Genomic DNA, 21,203 nt, shown 5'->3' with positions numbered 1-21,203 from the left:
CTCCGCCACCTGCAGAGGCAGATTCCAGAACACCTGGGGCTTCTCGAGGGCGGTTGCTGCTGGAGACCCACGTGTGTCCACAGCAGGCGGGGCGTCCCTCGGGGTGACGGTGCGCCCGCCTGGTCCCTGGATCTGAGGGCGCGGTGCTTCGTGGGGCATGGGTGCAGGGAAGAGCCTCTCCGTGAGAGAGCTTCTCACCGTTTGCCTCTCGCTAACCAGTGAGCCGGCGATGGGACGGCAGCCTTTGCCACACTAACCACAAGCGCAGGGAAGGTTACTCAAAGACCTGCCTCCCGATGCAGCTGACGGTGGCGAACGTTGTTGACTGATGTGTTTTTTGGGCCCGGGGCCTAGCTTACTACACTGAACCTGTAAGGGCCGTCCAAATATGTAACCCCTCGGGCTTTCTCTGATTCTCAGACGCCTGCTGGGCGTTCCGCGATTCAGTGCACTTCTGACGCTAAGGACCTGGAGTCAGCGCCGACCCCCGGGTTGAGGGCTCAGCCCCAGAGACTGCCCCCCTGCAGACGCCAGCTTCCGATGAGGTACCCAGGCCCCTCACGCTTCTCCCCAGCCGGCCACAGATGTGGGTTCCCACACAGCCCCCTTCCCGGTTGTTGTAATTCACTAGAATGACTCAGCGAACTTCGGAAGACACGACTTGAGTTTACTGGTCTAGTTTAGGAGTACAGCTCAGGAGCAGCCAGGTGGAAGAGCTGCTTAGCGCAAGGTCTGGGTGCCGGGGTGCTGGCGCTTCCATGCGCTCTCTGGGCACGCCACACTCCCAGCACCCCCATGTGTTCAGAAGCTCCAAGGACCTTAGGGCTTTTTGCGGAGTCTCCATGACCTGGCACCGCTGGTTAACCCATGGGCCTTTGTTGATTGCATCGCCGGGCCTGCAGGTTGGGGTGGGGTGCAAGCTGCAGCGCTCTAATCCTGCCTTGGTCTTTCTGTCCACCAGCCCCCATCCCAAAGGCGTCTGGGGCCCAGGACTGTCACTCACTAGCATAAACTGACACGTGCTTGAAAGGGGATTATTACGAATAACGAACAATGTTCTGATTGCCCAGGAAATGCCAAGGGTTTTAGGAGCTCTCTGCTGGAAACCAGGGGCAAAGGCCAAATATATATATTTTTTATTACGCAACAGCCAGAAGAATCATTGCATGTCATTGAGGGACGGCGGCAGTGCGTTCCTCGCAATACACATACACAGGCAGATTCAACTAAGCAGTTGCATGACCAGGGTGGAGCCTGAGATGGCCCAGCCACTAAGCCACAGAGTCAAAGATGAGGCCTCAGGGCTGGTGGGACAGGTCCTGGCTGCAGTGTGGTTCCGCTTCTTACATCAGAACATCTCTGTGTCCACGTGTTTGCCATCCTACGACAGATGCCATACAAATGCGTTCTCCTTCCCTAAGACCTTCTTAAAGAATTTCCCATCCCTTCAGGTGATGAAGCCCTCCTCCTAGAAGGGCCGTCTTCTTTGTGTGGTGCAGGTTGCCACTGATCTGTTCCCAGGTAGAGTGAGGTGCCACTGAGCAGACTGGTTGCAGAGCAGCTCAGAGTAGGAGCACCTGCTTCTAGCCCGTCTTCTCTGCTGACAAGACGAGATGCCGACCCGTCAAGTCCTCCTCCGTTTGGCTGAGGCAGTTCACGGGGGACGGTGCTGCCTTTCTTTCTACTGCAGGCAGTCCTTGCTTTGCCGGGCACCCTATTCATGGAAACATGGCGTTTCCAGGTTTTCACGTGTGTGTGCGAACCAAGTTTATGGGGAGACCACACGCTGGCTTTGCATGAGGCCAGTTGCAGTGCCACTGCGGGAGGGCAGGGCACGGCTGTGCAGCTCTGGCCTGTACGGGCGGGACTTGCCCTTGGTGAGGCGGTGAGGCACTGAGGCAGAGCTCGGACATCCCTGTTGCCCCCGGTGACAGTGTTGTAGGCACATCAAAGGAAAATGAGCAAGTGCGTATCTGAGGAATAATCTCGCTCCTAAAAGTGCTCTCCACCAGTTACCCCTGTTAGTCACCCACATTTATTTATGCAGGTGTTTGTCTTGCAGAAATGAAACCTTTTTGTCCCGTTTCCTAGGCAGATACAGTTAAGGTGTTTGGGTTTTCCTCAGATGTGCGTATTGTAGTAGGAAAGGACAGTGTTGATCGGCTCCTGGTTGTGGAGGCCCACCGCCCGTTTTGTACTTGCATTTGTCTTCCAAATTCAGGAAGCAGTTGCAGAGAGGCTCATGGAAGCATGACACAGCTCTTAGGTCGCATCCTGCTGCTTCCTCTTTGACGCAGTGCAGGTGCCAGCACATAGTGGTGGCGAGCCTCGGAGTTGAAGGGCATTTCATGCAGTTGTCAAGTCCCTAGAGAGAGTCACGGTTGCCGTTGGGAATTTATGATGCCGTGCGTGTCACCAAATTAATCTGGTACAGTAGTACTAATAGGACGGTAGTAAAGCACAAGTATGATAAAAGGGGGAATTTATGTTGTCACGTTAGTCACCGTTTTACTAAGAGAAAATGCCTAACAGAGCTGGCATTCAGCAAGTGTTCATTGCAAATGTCCTAAGTTATTTATGTATCATTCTTTTGTGCTTAAGATATGCAAAAATGCTGTGCCATCTTCAAAAGTCACTTTAACCCATCTTCATGCTCAGGCGCACTCACTGAGTGCTTGCTGTATGCCAAGGGGGAAGCTGGCATGCGGGAGTCCCCACTGAATCCCAGGGGCCCCGCAGGGCAGAGGTTATCATTGCCCCAGCTTTCACAGCACCTGAGCTTCTGGAGGCTCGCGGACAGGAGCGAGGGTGCCCAGAGTCCCGGGCAGGTTGAGGGACCAAGCGCAAGCCGGAAGTCACCCCAGCGCCCCTGGGTGTGTGAGCTCTGCCACTTGAGTGCCTCGCCACAGAAATGCACATCTTTGTTGCAAAATAAAAATGCCATCATTTACACAGGATTTCTTGTGTTGATATTTACTACATTACAAGTAAAACCTGAAATCAGTTTTTAAAAGCATGGCAATCACTACTTTGCATACATATTTTTCTTGTTAATGTTCAGAGGTGAATTTCAGGGTTTTTTTTAATGAACAATTATTTCTTTTTTTAAAGAATCATAGTTATTTTATTTATTCGTTTATTTGTTTATTTATTTTGGCTGCCCCGGGTTTTAGTTGCGGCATGTGGATCTTTAAGGTGCGGCATGCGGGCTCTTAGTTGTGGCACGCGGACTTCTTAGTTGCAGCATGTGGACTCTTAGTTGCGGCACGCATGCAGGATCTAGTTCCCCCGACCAGGGATCGAACCTGGGCCCCCCTGCATAGGGAACGTGGAGTCTTAACTCACTGGACCACCAGGGAAGTCCCCAGAGTTTTCTTTTGAATTACTTTTTTGTTTTGTTTTGAAGAAGGTCTCGCACATTAAGCCTTTATATACCTAGAGAGTTAAAAAATGGCAAATGTATTTTAACTTGAGTTCTGATTATCTGTACAGTGTCTTCATCATATAGCACTCGGACCATTTCTTCAATTACAGAAGTCATCACCTGAGTTGACTTTTCAATATGTGAAATGGCAGTTAATATATTTTATGTAATCTCTTGACAAAGAAATGCGTTAATTTAAAAATCATTCTCTATACCTCTTTTTATTGTGTATTGTCTGTGTGGCCAAGGTCTGCAGACAGGTGTAGGCTGTCAGGTGTTGCTGCTGGAAGAGCTGCTTCACCTCCCAGAATAATGGGAATCAAGTGGGTGCGTTGCTTCTGGCAGGTTGAAAGTTAACAGGACTTCCCTGGTGGCGCAGTGGCTAAGAATCCACCTGCCAGTGCAGGGAACGTGGGTTCGAGCCCTGGTCCGGGAAGATCCCACATGCCGCGGAGCAATGAAGCCCGTGCACCACAACTACTGAGCCTGCGCTCTAGAGCCCGCGAGCCACAACTACTGAGCCCGCGAGCCACAGCTACTGAGCCCGTGCACCTAGAACCCGTGCTCCACAACAAGCCACTGCAGTGAAAAGCCCACGCACAACAACGAAGAGTAGCCCCTGCTCGCCGCAACTAGAGAAAGCCGGCACGCAGCAACGAAGACCCAAAGCAGCCAAATAAATAAATAAATAAATTTTTTTTAAAAAAAAAAAAGAAAGTTAAGACTTGGCGGCCAGGTGAGATGAGCCGGGCTTCTGTCTTTGGGGGGTTGCATGCTCTTTAGTCAGTGTCTCACTTCTGAACACCCCGTTAGGGGCATAGTGGCGCTGGAGCTTCTCCTGGTGGCGTGGAGAGTCACCGGGCCATAGTCGGCCACCTTCGGGGCCTCAGGGAGCCTGCATGCCTGGCCACTGCTGCCCAGGCCTTGTGACCGTCTTCTCCTGTCACCCAGAACCACTGAGGAAAATACGGGGGCCTCTGGTCACTGCTCTTGGTATTACTTCATGTCTCCTGCAACCTGATGTATCAGGCCCTCCCTTATTTCATTAAAAAAAAAAAAAAGATCTCAACTATTCCTTTCATAACTCCTTCCATTACACATCTTTTCTTTCATCCAGCCTGCCTTTGCTTGGTATCCCTAGTGACTTTCTGTGGACTAGGTTGCTTGCTTTCCCAAATTCCATCGTCGAGGGGGGAAAAACCGTTTTCTGTACCCTCTTAGGTTCAGTGTTTGGGGGCCTGTAAATTAAACAGACAGAAGATATTAGCAAGAGAAAATACAGATTTCTATTTGTGTAATAATGAGGCAGTTCCCAGAAAAATATGATTCAAGGAGGCAGTGAGAACCTGGGGCTTATATACCATCTTAATAGGGGTTGGGGAGAGACAGAGGGGTGCTTCTGGTAGAAGAGACGACTTTTAGGAAACATGAATGGGCTCTTAGGAGAACAGATGCGAGACATGGTAGTTGTATGAGGATGTCTGTTTACATAGTTTCTTACCCAGGCTTTGACCTGTGCACACTTCTCTTCAGCCATAAAAGTCAACCTTCCCTGGTTGTAAAACTCCTGGGGAGGGGATTTATGGCAGTTGAATTCTTTAGGGAGCCTTTGCTTTTAGGAAGATAAGGAGAACTTAGAAAAAGCCTCTCCCTGCAGCTGTTGATTCTCATATGTCTTCAGCTCAGAATAATCCTTGGGCTCCCATGGCATGTTCTGGGTCCCCTTCAGCACTGAGCGGTCCCTGTTTTTTTTCCCCAACTCCCCATCATCACTTTCTTGCTTCTTCCTGTGAATATTCAGCTTCTGGCTGGCCAGTGGCAAGGCCTCTGCTTGCTGAGCTGACCGGCCTCTGCATTTCTGAATGACCTCAAGTCCTGCCTTCATCCCAAGCAGTTTCATCTCCCACGGGACCTCAGGGAGGCCTGCTTTCCAGGAGCCCTTGGTCTGGCTCCCACTTGAGCCAGCTGGCCCCATGCCAGCCCCAGGGGCCCCCCCCCCCCCCCCCACCCACCCACCCCGGACCGCACCAGGCGTTGCGATCCCTGTGTTGGATCACGTGTTTTCTTGGTTCTTTGTGTGTTTGCACGTGTGGTTGTGCAATCTTCACGTATCGGCAGTTTCAAAGAATGATGGTTCTCATTAGGCCCTTGTAACAGCATGTACATATAACCCATCTATTTTAAGCCACCATCACAGAATGAAAATTTGACAGGGCTCCAGACACTGAGAAGGATGAGTTGTATCTTGGATTTGTGAAAAATTAAATAGTCGTGCCCGCAAATAACCTTAGTAGACACACAGAGTTCTGCTAGGCTAGGGGAGCAATGACACTTAACTGCCAGGAGTAAGAACCTCTTTCTACATTCCCAGCTTTGCCTTTGGAATGTTTGTAAACCACGTGTGCGTTCGTGTAGTTGGCTCTGATTCTGTGTCACTCTGCCTGGCTCCTCACAGCACCCGGCCGCTTTCTCCCTCGCTGGTTACTCCAGGGCTCCGTCCTAGCTTCCTCTTCTGTGTTACTAGCCTGTCATCAGCGGGGAAGGGGGGTTGCTGTATTGGGGTAAAAAAAGTCTGTCTGCAAAGGCTTCTTAGGCGGCGACAATGAACAAGATACCTCAGAAACACTGGATTACTCGTATGCTCGCTTAAACAAATACTGAGTTAATAGTCCCCAGTAATTTCCACGGACGGCATCTGACAAATTCAAGGGTGATCTTCTGTTTTTTTAGAGGGCGTCCACAGTGGCTACATCCCCGTGACTGTGTTTGTTTAAACTAGGGTGACTAAGTCCTCGCCATCGGCCAGACCCTGTGCAGTGCTAGTTCTGAATCTCCGTGTTCCAGGAACCCACCTAATCCCAGGCCAGTGGGGATGACTGGTCCCCCCTTGTTTAAGTCCAGACTTGGCAACAGCTTGTCCTAAATGCTGGCAAGAGGATCCAGATCTCTTTGAGGGATGCTGGGTGTCTTGGACCAGTTCTTCAACGTTCTCCTAACTCTAAGAGTCTTGGGCGTAAACTGGATGAAAATGGAATCCCTCACTGTTTTCTAAAGCACAGGTGAATGCACGAGGAACTGGGGTGTGAGTTCTGCACAAATAAAGAAGACTGGCCATTGGGTTGGGAGCTTCTTGCCAGCGTCCTTTCTCTGGACCATCAGCAAATTAGAGCATGGTTTGTTTTATCAGCTGAAGGCCTCTTAGCACAGCCAGAGGGTGTGCTGGTTGTATATTGTATCATTCTCTCCACAGTTAGCTAGGTGAATTTTGTGAATTTTAAATGTGAATTTTGGTGCTTAACCTTGGACTAGTTGCCCGTGTTCCTTTACACCTCTGCCGTAACAAATGACCACAAGCTTAGGGACTTAGAATAACGCAGATTTTTATCTCACTGTTCCATAGGTTGGAATTCTGGGCCTGGCATAGCTGGGTCCTCCGCTCCAAGTCTCACAGGCGTGGGAAACCAAGATGTTGGCTGGCTGGGCTCCTCCCAGGAGGCGCTAGGGAAGGACCATGCCCAGGCTCATCAGGTGGCTGGTGGAATCCAGCTCCTTGTAGGATAGGACTGGAGTCCCCGTCTCCTAGCTGGGTGTCCTGGGCTTCGCCCTCAGCCCCTCGAGGTCTCACTCTGGTCCTGACAGTGGGTCTGCCATCACAGAGCCAGCACTGGTGCATCCAACTCTGCTCACACTTGACATCACTCCTTCTGCAGTGTCTCTCCCCCTCCAGCCAGAGAAGGTGCTCTGCTTTTAGGGGCACACCTGGCTAGAGGAGCCCCCCACCTTTCGGCCAGGACACTCTCCCTGTCTCCAGCTCCATAACCTGAAGCCCATCTGCAGAGTCCCCTTTACCATGTAAGGGACCCCATTCATAGGTTCTGGGGCTTCAGGGGTGGGCATCTTTGGGGACCAGTCTGCCCACCACAGTACCTAATCTCAGTTCCAGTTTTCCCACTTATAAGATGGGGATAAGAATATTAGAAATGTTAGAAATGACACTTGCTGCAGGAATAAAGCTTCTCCCAGGCCCTCTGCCACTGACTTTCTCCCTCTACATTGTTCTCTGCTGCTTCTGCATCATTCTGTAGGGGTTCACATTCCTGATTCTTCCAGAGTCTCTGCACAGCGCCTGGCTGCTGACCCACTGCCCCTTGTGTCCAGGTCCCGACGTGCTCTTGGTCACCTGGAGGCTGACCCAGTGCCCCTTGTGTCCAGGTCCCGACGTGCTCTTGGTCACCTGGAGGCTGACCCAGTGCCCCTTGTGTCCAGGTCCCGAGGTGCTCTTGGTCACCTGGAGGCTGACCCAGTGCCCCCTGTGTCCAGGTCCCGAGGTGCTCTTGGTCCCCAGGAGGCTGACCCAGTGCCCTTGTGTCCAGGTCCCGAGGTGCTCTTGGTCACCTGGAGGCTGACCCAGTGCCCTTGTGTCCAGGTCCCGAGGTGCTCTTGGTCCCCAGGAGGCTGACCCAGTGCCCTTGTGTCCAGGTCCCGAGGTGCTCTTGGTCCCCAGGAGGCTGACCCAGTGCCCTTGTGTCCAGGTCCCGACGTGCTCTTGGTCACCTGGAGGCTGACCCAGTGCCCTTGTGTCCAGGTCCCGACGTGCTCTTGGTCCCCAGGAGGCTGACCCAGTGCCCTTGTGTCCAGGTCCCGAGGTGCTCTTGGTCCCCAGGAGGCTGACCCAGTGCCCTTGTGTCCAGGTCCCGACGTGCTCTTGGTCCCCAGGAGGCTGACCCAGTGCCCCTTGTGTCCAGGTCCCGAGGTGCTCTTGGTCACCTGGAGGCTGACCCAGTGCCCCTGTGTCCAGGTCCCGAGGTGCTCTTGGTCCCTAGGAGGCTGACGGCCACACTCACAGGCAGGCCTGGGTCCAGGCCGGAGCACGACTCACCCAGTTGTGATGACGTATCAGTCCCTGTGAGTCGTAGCTCTTCACTGCCCCTGTTCTATTAGACAGTAAAATTGAGTCAGGGGCTGAAATGATTGAAATCTATAAGAAGGTAAATGCATGGGATCTGAAGCATTCTCACCCCACTAATATATTCTCAGGGTAGAGGAAGAAAGCTAATACAATGCTATATTTATAGATCCTTTACTTGACTGTTCTGCCCGCAAACACTACTATTGTTGCTATCGTCTGTTTTGAAGGTAGTACTTGCGCTGCTTCTCTTACCAGCAGCTAAAAGCGCCTACGGCACATGGTCCCTGGGGCACGTGTTGGGGGCCCTGGAGGACCACAAGGAGCCCCCGGTCCTGGGTAGTTTTTGTGGCTCTCACCCCACCGTGCTGAGTGTCCACTGGCCAGTCTCCGACAAGCAGAAACCCAGGATGTGGTTCTGTGGCCACACAGGGATCCACACGATGCAGAGGGCTCGGGTCAGCTTGGACCCTTGGCTAGTAGATGCCCCCCGCCCCCCACCATTTGTAACCCCCAAGAAGAGCCTTGCAAACTCAGGGCTTGCTGTTTATACTCCTTGAGAATGTTTCTTGGCCCACGTGGACCCAGGATGGCTTCCTGACTGCTCTGCGCCCACCTTCAGGGGCCTCATGTGTCTCCACAGGGTCCCCTGCCTCTGCCCAGCAGTGCCCGCAACCCCTCCGGGGTGACCTGACCGCGCGACCCCTTGGGCACCCTTTGCCCAGAGCTCCTTACGTCTTCACGCATTTCCGTTCCTAGTGAAATAAAAGCGTAACCCGAGTGCCAGAGCCGATCGACGTTTAAAGTGAGCATTTGCATCATGTGATTTTATTCATTATAAGCGTTTTAAGTTAAAGTCATTATGTACAGGGAGGATTCAGACCATCCCAAGAAAACAAGGCCAAGGACTTTATTTGCACTAAAGTGAATTTTGCCATGGTCAGGTGTATCTTCTTGAAACTTTTCCCAAATGTATTCCTCAGAGCACTAGTTTTGGGGGACGTTCATTGGTTTTCTCTGAAAACAGACTTCTACGTTTGCGAAACTTCTCCATCAAACTTGAAACAATGAGTTTATCCAGGGCAGTCCTTCTGGAAACTTTTTTTATGCTGATTTTTGTATGTCACGAATCTCCAGTCCCTCATTCAATGTGAAGAATCTCCTTTTTGCAGTAGATCTCTCTGGACTGTTGCATCAAAGAACATTCTGGAAACCTCATACCTAATGACGTCCTAGTAGACAGTTTATCTTTATTTATTTTATTTATTCTTTTATTAATTTTCATTGCAGTGTAGTTGCTTTACAATGTTGTGTTAGTTTCTGCTGTACAGCAAAGTGACTCAGCTATATGTATACGTATATCCCCTCTTTTTTGGATTTCCTTCCCATTTAGGTCACCACAGAACATTGAGTAGAGTTCCCTGTGCTATATAGCAGGTTCTCATTAGTTATCTATTTTATACATAGTATCAGTGTTGTATATATGTCAATCCCAATCTCCCAATTCCTCCCCACCCCTTTCCCCCTTGGTATCCATACATTTGTTCTCTACAGTCTGTGTCTCTATTGCTGCTTTGCAAATAAGATCATGTGTACCATTTTTCCAGATTCCACATATATGCATTAATATACGATATTTGTTTTTCTCTTTCTGACTTACTTCACTGTGTATGACAGTCTCTAGGTCCATCCACAACTCTGCAAATGACCCAATTTCGTTCTTTTTTATGGCTGAGTAATATTCATTATATATATGTACCACATCTTTTTTATGCATTCCTCTGTTGATGGATGTTTAGAAATGAACATTAGTATGACTGTTGAGAGATGAAGAAAAAGATCATAAGCCTCCCCTGGAATTAAGCACATCTTCACTTCCAGAAGTGCTGACTTAGCTACGGTTGTGTGTAAAAGGAAGCTTTCATCTGGTTGGTGGGCACTCAGTGGGTTCGCAGAATTCAGGCGTCTTCGTGAGTACCAGAGTACTCACTCACTTTGTGAGTACCCAGGTGGCTGGGCCATAAGTAACAGCTGTTCGCATCCAGAGGACTGAAGAGAGGCCTCCTGCATCGGCAGCAGTGACATGTCAACCCCCAGAACCGCGGCCTTTCTGTCAGCTCGCTTGGGAACGAAGAGTTTAACCCCCTCCAGGTCCAGTAATTACGTAGGCTTTCCCTGCGTGTGTACCGCTTCCCAAAATAACTGTCAGCCTCTCCGGTACACGACGTTTGCAGGCAGAGTGGAAAAATCACTTCCACAGGCCCTCTGTCCTGTGATAATTCTGTTTGTGGCTTAAGCCTCTTCAGTAGCTATGCCCAAAGGCAGACAAAATGTGCTGTGCTTCTGCTCTTCTAGGCATTTGTGGAGTTAGGTCATCCAGGAAACATTTCTTTCCTTTCCCCAAACTGCAAGCAGTTGTGATCTAAGAAACCTCAAAGCGGTTCTTCCTCTGAGAGAGTGCTAACTGGAGGTTACACACAGCTCGCTGTTAGACGTATTGTAATAGTGTGCTTGGGTGGCCACAACGCGCCGTCACAGGCTGGGGGCTGAAACAGCAGGCACACGTATCCTCGCGGCTCTTCCTCTGAGAGAGCGCTAACTGGAGGTTACACACAGCTCGCTGTTAGACGTATTGTAATAGTGTGCTTGGGTGGCCACAACGCACCGTCACAGGCTGGGGGGCTGAAAAGCAGGCACGTGTATCCTCGCGGTTCTGGGGGCCAGATGTCCAACACGAGCGTTCTGGCAGGTTCCGCCTAGATGAGGGCTTTCTTCCTGCTACTTTGTCCTCTCATGGCCTTTCCTCTGAGTGCAAGGGGAGGGCCAGACAGAGCAGCTTCCCCTTCCTCTTGGAAGGACCCTAACCCTCTCTGATTAGGGCCTCCTTGGGACTCATTTCACCTGAAAACCATTCGAGGGACCCTGTATCCAAATACATTGGGTGTTAGGGTTTACTATTTGAATCTTGTGGAAAACAGTTCGCCCCATAGTATGTATTTTGACATGGTAGCCACGCAGGGGGATAATCTTCAAGGCTGGTGTCATAGTTTAGCTCTCAGCGCGTGAAACTAATAGGGGCCTTGAGTCAAACCTGTGTTTCACGAGTATCGTGCAGAAGGCCGAGGAAAACACTGATTTTGCCCATTTACTTGAATCTGTAGAGGAGGTAGGAAGGTGAAAGAAAGGATTCTGATGACCATTTAGAAACAAATCACACTTGTTTTATGAATCTTTAAAATACTCAGAGCCTCTGGGAGCCTTGCTGGGCTTTTCAGTGATTCCTGACAAATTGGTGAACACAGGATCCGTATCATTAAAAGAGAAAATGAGAAAAAGGTTTCTGAGCTATCTTGAAGTCCTTTGCTCAGCACTTAATTTACACGCACATACTTTAAAGGTGGACACTGAGAGGGCCTCACGGTGTAGTTGTCATGAATAAAATGACAGAGAATTCCTTAGGAAGCTTCCCGCCCATGCCCGCCAAGTTGTTAAATACTACATTTTTCAAAGGCTTTCCTCAAAAGGAAAAGGAATCCAGTTAGTGGTGTGATTCATTCATGTATTTAGCCTGTAACTCTAGAGGATTTTGTTATGAATATGTTTATCTCAGTACTGGCTTTATTCTTTTAGTTTCAGACTAAAATTAATTCAGTAAGACAGTAGCTGTGCAGTGTGCAAGGGATACTGACCTCAGCATCAGACACTTATGTAGAAGACCACAGCACAGGTAGAATCTACTTTACCTATAGATAGGTGGATGAGCGGGTGGGTGTGTAGGTACGTAGATAGATAGGGATGGATGGGTGGGTGGATGCTTGGATGGATGGATGGTGGGTGGATGGATGGATGGATGGTGGGTGGGTGGATGGATGGTGGGTGGATGGATGGATGGATGGTGGGTGGATGGATGGATGGATGGTGGGTGGGTGGATGGATGGTGGGTGGATGGATGGATGGTGGGTGGGTGGATGGATGGTGGGTGGGTGGATGGATGGTGGGTGGATGGATGGATGGTGGATGGATGGATGGTGAATGGATTGAATGGTGGGTGGATGGATGGATAGATGGATGAATGGGTGAATGGATGGATGGTGGATGGATGGATGGGTGGTTGGGTGGATGGTGGGTGGATGGATGGTGGATAGATGGATGAATGGGTGGATGGATGGATGGTGAATGGATTGAATGGTGGGTGGATGGATGGATAGATGGTGCATGAGTGGATGGATGGATAAAAAGATGAAGAATATGAACAAAAGTAGTAATTAACAGCAAAACACATGCAAACTTCAGTCATTTTTACAACGGTACTTAAAGGTTTATTATTTAAGTAAACATGGAATGAAGTATTTGATATCACAATATTGTGGTACTTGTTTATGGGTAATTCGCCGACAAAGAACAAGGAGACCAATAAAACTTAAACATGAGCACTGTTAATAAAAAGTTAATCAAAAAAATTTAAGACCTCCTCAAAGTTTTCATGTCTCATAGTGTGAAAATTGAACTTGATATTATAAAATTAATGTATAGAATCAAATCTACTGCAAAAAATGATATAATGGAAGTTTCAACTTAAAAGTAGTGGTTCAGTTGAAAACTGTTTTAGTGATTAGATTTGGATTATCCATGGCTTTATATATAATGAAAAATCATGGCTGCTGCTTTAAGAGGTACTTAAATTTGCATACACATAATGCCAGGCCCCTGAGAGTCTTCAAAGTGAACCAGAGTGACTTCATGTCAAAGTTTGTGTGTTACTGAGCAAAAGGAAAAGCTTTATTCCCTAGAGACGATGTAATCACATGGAAAAAGTTCACTAGTTCCAGAAAAGTGTACAACTTAAAATGTACACTTGTACTCGTTTGAAATGTAAAATTAGTTATCAAGTGTCATCTCAGGTGGGTCTGGACCTGAAGGGAATAGGTGCATGGGATTGAAGGTGAGTCCCTGTTGGCCTGAGCTGATGAGGAAAAGCACGGTGCGGGCCATAACTCCGAATGTGTGGGAACCCAGTGTATAAACCATCCCTTGGAAGGTAAGGGGAGGGGCCCAGGCCGTCTGATGACATACCTAGCAGAGGGATCCGACATTGCTTCTGGGGCTGCACCTCACCTGGCCCCGCTGCTGCCTCACCTGGTTCCCCTTCTGCCCCCCCCTGTCGCTGAAGCTCCATCCCTCCTGGGCCGTCTGCACATCTCAGAGAAATGCGAGGCTGCCTCGGGCCCCTCCTGGTCTCCCCTTTTCCCTCCTCCTGGTTGCAGCTCCACACCCAGCCCGCCTCCGCTCACACCCAGCCCCCTCCTCTCACACCCAGCCTCCCTCCTCTCACACCCAGCCTCCCTCCTCTCACACCCAGCCCCCCTCCGCTCACACCCAGCCCGCCTCCGCTCACACCCAGCCCGCCTCCGCTCACACCCAGCCCCCCTTCTCTCACACCCAGCCCCCCTCCTCTCACACCCAGCCCCCCTCCGCTCACACCCAGCCCCCCTCCGCTCACACCCAGCCCCCCTCCTCTCACACCCAGCCTCCCTCCTCTCACACCCAACTCCCCTCCGCTCACACCCAGCCCCCCTCCTCTCACACCCAGCCCCCCTCTCTCACACCCAGCCCCCCTCCTCTCACACCCAGCCTCCCTCCTCTCACACCCATCCCCCTCCGCTCACACCCAGCCCCCCTCCGCTCACACCCAGCCCCCCTCCGCTCACACCCAGCCCCCCTCCTCTCACACCCAGCCCCCCTCCGCTCACACCCAGCCCCCCTCTCTCACACCCAACTCCCCTCCGCTCACACCCCGTCCGCTCACACCCAGCCCCCCTCCTCTCACACCCAGCCCCCCCTCCTCTCACACCCAGCCCCCCTCCGCTCACACCCAGCCCCCCTCCTCTCACACCCAGCCCCCCTCCTCTCACACCCAGCCTCCCTCCTCTCACACCCAACCCCCCTCCGCTCACACCCCGTCCGCTCACACCCAGCCCCCCTCCGCTCACACCCAGCCCCCCTCCTCTCACACCCAGCCTCCCTCCTCTCACACCCAACCCCCCTCCGCTCACACCCAGCCCCCCTCCTCTCACACCCAGCCTCCCTCCTCTCACACCCAACCCCCCTCCGCTCACACCCAGCCCCCCTCCGCTCACACCCCGTCCGCTCACACCCATCCCCCTCTGCTCACACCCAGCCCCGCTCCGCTCACACCCAGCCCCCCTCCGCTCACCCACGACATAGGCAGGCCCCTCATGTCTCTGCCAGACCCTCGCACAGTGGACTCAAACCCAGGCTGTCACAAAGCAAGCTCTCCTTCCCTCCACCAGAACGGCAGTCCCAGTGCCCTCCGCATCAGAAAGGTCGGACTCTCCTTTGCGTCAACGTCCAGGGCACTGTCCAGCAAACTCCCTGTTGCCTCTGAAGGATTCCCCTAATCCCATCCACCTCCCTCCGTTGTCTCCACCACCGTCAGACAAAGATTCTGTTCTGTGCAATTCCATAGTTATCACATGAGCCATCGTAGTTATGTGATTCTCACGTTGAAAGGACCTCCTAGCCACCCCGCCCCCAGCCCGTGGCTCAGACGAGCAGCGTGGGCGAAGATCGTGGATGTGGGCCGCCTTACAGGGCGCTCCTGAGTCTGAGCACCTTCAGAGAAGTGGGTTCGGCGCCTCCGTGAGCGAAGCCCCTGAAACACTTCACTTCACCTACCCGGTGGTTGGAAATGTCATTCTTTCTAAATTAAACCCCTCAAGCTACAGTTTAATTAAGCTCATCTGCTCTCCTGGAGATGGAATTCAGATATATTTTAGCCTTCAGCTTGGTAAAGTGAAAAAGAATATTGGATTCTGGAGACCCAGGCACAGTTCCCAAATTCTGTCACCTGCCTGCCGGTGTGACCTTCAGCTCACCTCTGAGCTTCCCAGGCTCAGATCCCTCACCCGTGACAGTGACAGGAGAGGGCTGGGCTGGCCGCTGCCCTGGAGGGTGACACTCTGCGGCCCCTGTGTTGCTTTGAGTCCCGCCCAGGGCGCTTCCGCCACCTGCGCGGATTCGGCAGGCGCTCCTCACGTACCCACTCCCTGCCTGGCACCGTGAGAGGGCGCCTTTCCCGCAGCCCTGCCTGGTCACAGCCAAGCACAAGCTGTGAGGAGAGTACTCCTGACCGGCAGCCTCCTTGAAGTACTGGAAGTGTGTCCTGGGGTACGTGCTATGTGTGCTGTGCTCCAAAACTCGCTCCACTGGTGAAACGATCGCGTCCACACCCGCCCACAGGATCTTGGGCCGAGGGACGAGGTGCAGGTGCGGGAGGGAGGGCGGGTGGGCGTTCTGCCCCCCCCGGCCTCTGCACCTGCTGCAGCCCCTGCAGAGCCTTTCGTTACGGGGGCGCTGCTTTCTGCAGATGCCAAAGAAGCACACATCCCCAGTCACACTTTCCAAGTAGGTGTGAGTGAATTCAGGTTAAGTGCAACCACTCAGTACCGGGTGGGAAGGGCTGGGCTGGTCACTGAGGGAACAATGAAGTGTTGACAAGGAGGGAGAGAGACAAAGGTCAGCGCCTGTGAGCCACACGTGGCCTTTAGAAACTGCCTGGACATATTTTGGTACTTGCCGGGAAAACGTACTTCCTCCTTTTTGTTTGTGTAAGGTGTGAGCTGTATTGCTTTAGCTTACGTCTTTCAGTGGGTTTATGATTTGGTGGTTTTATGACCGGTAAGTCCTGTTATGAACAGGCATAGTCTTTCCAGGTAACTTTCAAAGGTTTATTCTTTGGTTTCAGTAGAGAGACAAGCCGTGCGGTGACTATTCATACAGTGTCCACGATTCTAGGTTCTGGGTACCTCTCCCTGTGAGTGGTCCTTAGAAGACCATTAGGTCTTAGGAATCAGGGTGCAGCATAATGAGCACATGAAAACCTTTTGAGGCATTTTCACAGGTGCTCCCAAATCTAGTTGTCCTGCTTTGTAATTTTGCTCCTTGTGAGAAGGAGGGGAGGCCCTACGATCCCCGGTGCTGTCCCGTGACTGAGACCCCAGTGCTGTCCGTGTGCTGCCAGGGCTGGGGTCGGCCACCTGGACCCATCGCTGGTGCTGACCTCGGCGGGATCCGCGTCGTGTGTGTGCTTCCTGTCCTGCATTTGGCTGCTCTGTTCAGCTTGCGTGAGGAGGGCAAGGCCGGGGCAGAGGGACCGAGGGGTCCAGTTTCCTGTAAACTGCGCTGCCCCCCTTGTTTGCTGCTGCATTTTCCTGCCCCGTCCTCGTCATACAGCCTCCAGTGGACTGGCCGATTCCGGTACCAAACGCAAGTGTGTGTGCCCGATGACGCACACTGAGGCCAAACAGCACACAAACTTGGGGGTTTGGAGCAGAGAAAGGTTTACTGCAGCGCCTTGCAAGCAGACGGTGGCTCATGCCCCGCAAAACTCCAAACTCCCCCAAGGCTTTCAGCAAAGCATTTTGAGAGGCAAGTTGAAGAAGCAGCGTGGATGGTAGCTGCAGACTTCTTGGTGCCAGAATCCTTTGTCCTTGCAGCTGTCCACATAGGTCAGGTCGCGATGTTCATGTAAACCTCCAATAAGACAAACAGTATTCTCTGTTCTGCAAATTTTTATCTCTACCTGAATGGGAAGGTGTTACACTTTTAAAGGTCAGAGCCTTGAGAATGGGCTCTCCTGTGTATTTCAGGCTACACGCAACATTCTTAACTGGAAGCTAAAGCAATAGCGTACAAAGGCTAAAGTTAAAGAAACAGATCCAATATGGAGTCATATTTGTTCTTCCCTATTACAATCTGCTTTTAAAAACTTGAGCTTCTCTTTTAACTTCTCCGCACTTCTCGAATTCTTGCTGGCCGATGGGAAGAGTCCAGCTGGTGCTCGTGGAAGGCGTTTGTTGAGATCTACCAGGCAAGGAGGAGGCCGCGGGAGAGGAGGCAAAAGAAAGGAATTTTAGGAGCTCCTGACACAATGTGTACAATCAGGGTTTCTGCCGTTCTTCCGACCATATTTACAACACAGACTACAATCGCTTTTGACCTTTGGGAACAGTCAGCCTCAGGTGGCTCTGTGCAAACTCCCCGTCCTGTCTGCCCGGCTTTGCCCTGAGTCCTTTCGAGGGCCCAGCCTTACTTATCTGCCTGGACACACTTCCAGCGGCCCTCCTGCTGCACAAGCCTCACACATCCCCTCCTCCCTGTCGTCCTTCAGGCTGGCCTCCCTGACGCCTGCCACCCTTTACGCTGCCGCACGCGTCCTAAACATCGCGTTTCACATCTCCGTGCTGCGTTGGGGTGATTCATTCCGGAATTAGGTGGGGACAGAGGGTAAATTGGAAACAGAAACCAATAAACGGTGCCCGCCTGCAGAAAGAGTGAAACCTTCAGAAACAGGGTGTGTCAGTTACGCCGCCTGTGTTAGCCGTAAGTACCTGCGGAGCTTTTCCCCATTACGCCACCATTCCTCCTTTTATTTCCTGGAGCTTAAACGGCATGTGGACAGAGCATGTGGACATTGCTCTGTATTTCCTGGAGCTTAAACGGCATGTGGACAGGGCATGTGGACATTGCTCTGTACTTCCTGGAGCTTAAAGGGCACGTGGGCGAGCTGTCAGGTGCGAATGGACGGACCCCTGTTCTCAGATGAGGGCAGGCGTCTCGGGCCCCTGTTCCGCTCCGTGCCGCAGTTTCTGAGCCGCCACTTTTCCCTCACACCTGCCCACGTGCTCCCTGGAAGGGGCCTCCCACAAATACGAAATCAAAGCTGTTTTCTCGACTGGAGCCGGGCACCGTTACCCCAAGGAACCAACAAAGTCTCTTCCTCCGCCCCACTGAAAGCTCACAGGGGGCCAGCACAAAGCCTACAAATCTCACGTATTTAAAGAGCGACATGTCAGCAGGTGACATTTAAGTGCCTGTCCATGGTCCCAGGTAAAACAACAGGGACGTTTAGAAGACGGTCAGGTCGTAACTTTAAAAAGTCAGGGGCAGGAACGTCACGAGCAGGAACTCTCTGAATGAGATAACTAAGAAACGGCACCTCGGCGGCCTAAGCGGAGTCATTCCCCCTCTGAGAGGGAAACCGTCTTCTCAGGGTGGAGGCAGAGAGCTTGAAACAAGCCAGGGGGCTGCAGGAGGCCTGACGGGAAGGCAGTGGGACTGCGTGTTCCGTGTGCCCAGGACCGTCCAGTTCAGCGCTGTGTCCCGGGGGGAGTCATTGTGATCAGTGGCAGGGGGGCTGGGGGCTGGGAGGACGTGAGGGGGAGACTGTCAGGGTCCAACCTGGGCCACCGCCGGGCGTCCTCGGGCACTTGTGGAGAAGAAGGGGCACAGGAGAGCATCTCAGAGGTGCCGGGAGGAGCCCTCTTCCTACATGTCCGGCCCCTACAGAATCTTAATGGAAAAGACTAAAGCTGCTTTCTCGTTCAGTGTGGAATTCCAGGAGCCAAGGGAAGCTTTCTCAGTGGGTGCTCTCCTCGGAGGGAAGGTGACAAAAAGGTGACACGCCCGTTCACCACTGGGTAGACTTCTGCCTCGCATTTGGTGCGAGTCCTGATGTGGAACTCGCGGTACCGATGGTCACAGGATGGCACGTTGAGGAGCTTCCTGACATGAACGGGGGCACAGACACTCCCGTTTAGAGGTGGTGTCTGAATAAGCTGAAACAGGTACTGCACGTGGTACTCAATCTTTGTGTTCGGGAGATTTTTGGTGTGTGACGGGTACCCCCCGGGGGCTGAGTTTTTCACTAAAACATCCTAACGGTTTAATTTCCAAACTGCAGTACTTGAAACATTGCCAGCTCTTAAGTCACTTTACACCTAAAAAGCATATTTTTTCTTACTTTTCACAACTTCCTCGCATGCTCAGCATGGTCAATTATGGATTGAACAGATTCTTATGATTCAAATAAAATAAATTTGTAAACCGAGAATCCGGTCTTTCCACTCAGCTGTGCCACATTTCGGTAGCACTTTGGGGCCAAGATGGACCTCTCCCCTGTAAAGTGACGTGGTGGGACGCACTCGGACCGCAGAAGGGCCAGCGCCCTCTCCTGCCCACAGACCATAAAGTGGACAGCCTCCACTCCGCTTCTGTGTCGCACAGAACACCGAGCTGACTCAGCTGGCGGTGGTGCGGGCGATGGAAGCCCAGTCTAGACGTGTGGTTACAGAGAAGGCCGTCTCATCTTCTCTTTCTTCCTCACCCCGCAGTGCCTGGTCTTTGAAGATGCTCCCAACGGGGTGGAGGCCGCCCTCGCAGCTGGGATGCAGGTGGTCATGGTTCCCGACGGAAACTTAAACCGAGCCCTGACCACAAAGGCCACCCTCGTGCTGGATTCCCTGCAGGACTTCCAGCCCGAGCTGTTTGGTCTGCCGCCCTACGAGTGAGAGGCTCCTGCGCCCACGCGTGTGGCCCACGCTGCCCAGGAGAAGGGCAGAGGAAAGCCCAGCTCCCAGACCTCCATGTGAACAGTCCTTCAGCCTGTGAAGCCTTCCCGTCCCACGAGGGCCTGGCCCACGCTCTCTAAACGGTCAATGAACTGTAACTTGACAGACAGGAAGCAGAAGAAGAGAGCCCAGAACACAGATGGAAATTGTCGCTTGAATAGTCATGTTTAGTATTTGAATAATTTGGGTTCATTTCTTTTTCTTCTTCATTGTTCTCAACCCTGGCTGGAAAATGTAAAATATATATACATGTATGTATATGCTTTTATGTATATATGTGTATGTACATATTTGTTATATTTATATACATTGTGTACTGTATTGCTCTCCTCAGTGTTTCATCTTAACATGCGCTAGCAACTGATAAAAGTGAGGTGGTAATGGTAATTCTCTTTGGTTTGTAATCTGAGTGGGAAATCCACGTGATGGATGAGGTTTTCATAAATCATTCTCTTTATCAGCAAATGTTGACATTCCTTACGTGCCCTTAAATCTCTGTGGACCTCTACTGAGAGACTGACTGTGGACTGTATCTTCCATTGTTTCCTTTCTGTGTGAACATGATGGTAGCCTACATCTTATATCGAGGGGTATATCCACGTTTGAGAATGTTTTCTGCCTCAGAGAAATCATTTCCTTTAAGAACATTTATTTTTTTAATACATTCTTTGATGCAGATAGAATTGGATTTCAGAGTGCATCTTTGGCACCACCGAGAGCCGTAGCCCATTTTTGGAACAATTTATTGGACATTACACTTTGATGATTAACTGCTTATAGTAGATTTACTCAGCCTTTTGTGATGGGAATATAGTGAGAGGCATTGAAAATGGGAAAAATACAATCACAGGGTGTTTCCACTGGTGGGCACCCCACCTCCGGCCTGCCCCGGTGTTCTCTGCTATTGATTGTCCTTGAGCTAATTTTCAACTCTGTGAGTCTTAGAAGGGTGATAGTGATGTGTGTGATTGTCAGGTGGAATGATTGTCTGTGCCTGGTTGTCTCTGGCTGTTGACCAATTTTACATTATTTCAGCAAATTCATTTCAACATTCTTGATTGCTGTATACGTGTCTGTTCTTTGAATTCTCCTTAGAATCAGTTGTAACATCTTACTGGTTCCCTCACCAGTGAGTTTAATTGAATAAAAGCTTTGACACTTACTTGTTCATGTTTTATTTGTATGGGAGTATGATTTTACCTTTTTTAAAAAAAAAATTATCGTCTAACAAATGTAAAACGTAAATGCAAAACATACATGATTGACTTTTTTTTTTAACCCAACTGTAAAGTGGCATTTACATATTTAAAAAAATTTTTATTGAAATGTAGTTGATTTACAATGTTGTATTGGTTTCAGGTGTACAGCAAAGTGATTTGATTTTATATATATATTCTTTTTCAGATTCTTTTCCATTATAGGTCATTACAGATTATTGAGTATA

The 21,203-nt window shown here is 51.0% G+C and overlaps 1 protein-coding gene across 1 annotated transcript in view; it reads left to right on the top strand.

Annotated features, from left to right (window-relative positions):
- LOC118888708 (pseudouridine 5'-phosphatase) overlaps nt 1–20,921 on the top strand; it is a 73,501-nt gene extending 52,580 nt beyond the window's left edge. The window contains exon 4 of the mRNA XM_036840083.1: nt 19,523–20,921. Coding sequence (XP_036695978.1) covers nt 19,523–19,699 — 177 coding nt within the window. The 3' untranslated portion in view covers nt 19,700–20,921. The remainder of the gene's footprint in view (nt 1–19,522) is intronic.
- The last annotated feature ends 282 nt before the right edge of the window (nt 20,922–21,203 follow it).

Source organism: Balaenoptera musculus, chromosome X (genome assembly GCF_009873245.2).
Source record: "Balaenoptera musculus isolate JJ_BM4_2016_0621 chromosome X, mBalMus1.pri.v3, whole genome shotgun sequence".
In the NCBI taxonomy this organism is placed as follows: Eukaryota; Metazoa; Chordata; class Mammalia; order Artiodactyla; family Balaenopteridae; genus Balaenoptera; species Balaenoptera musculus.
The sequence above is the reverse complement of the archived record's forward strand: the minus strand, read 5'-3'. Positions and strand labels throughout refer to the sequence as shown.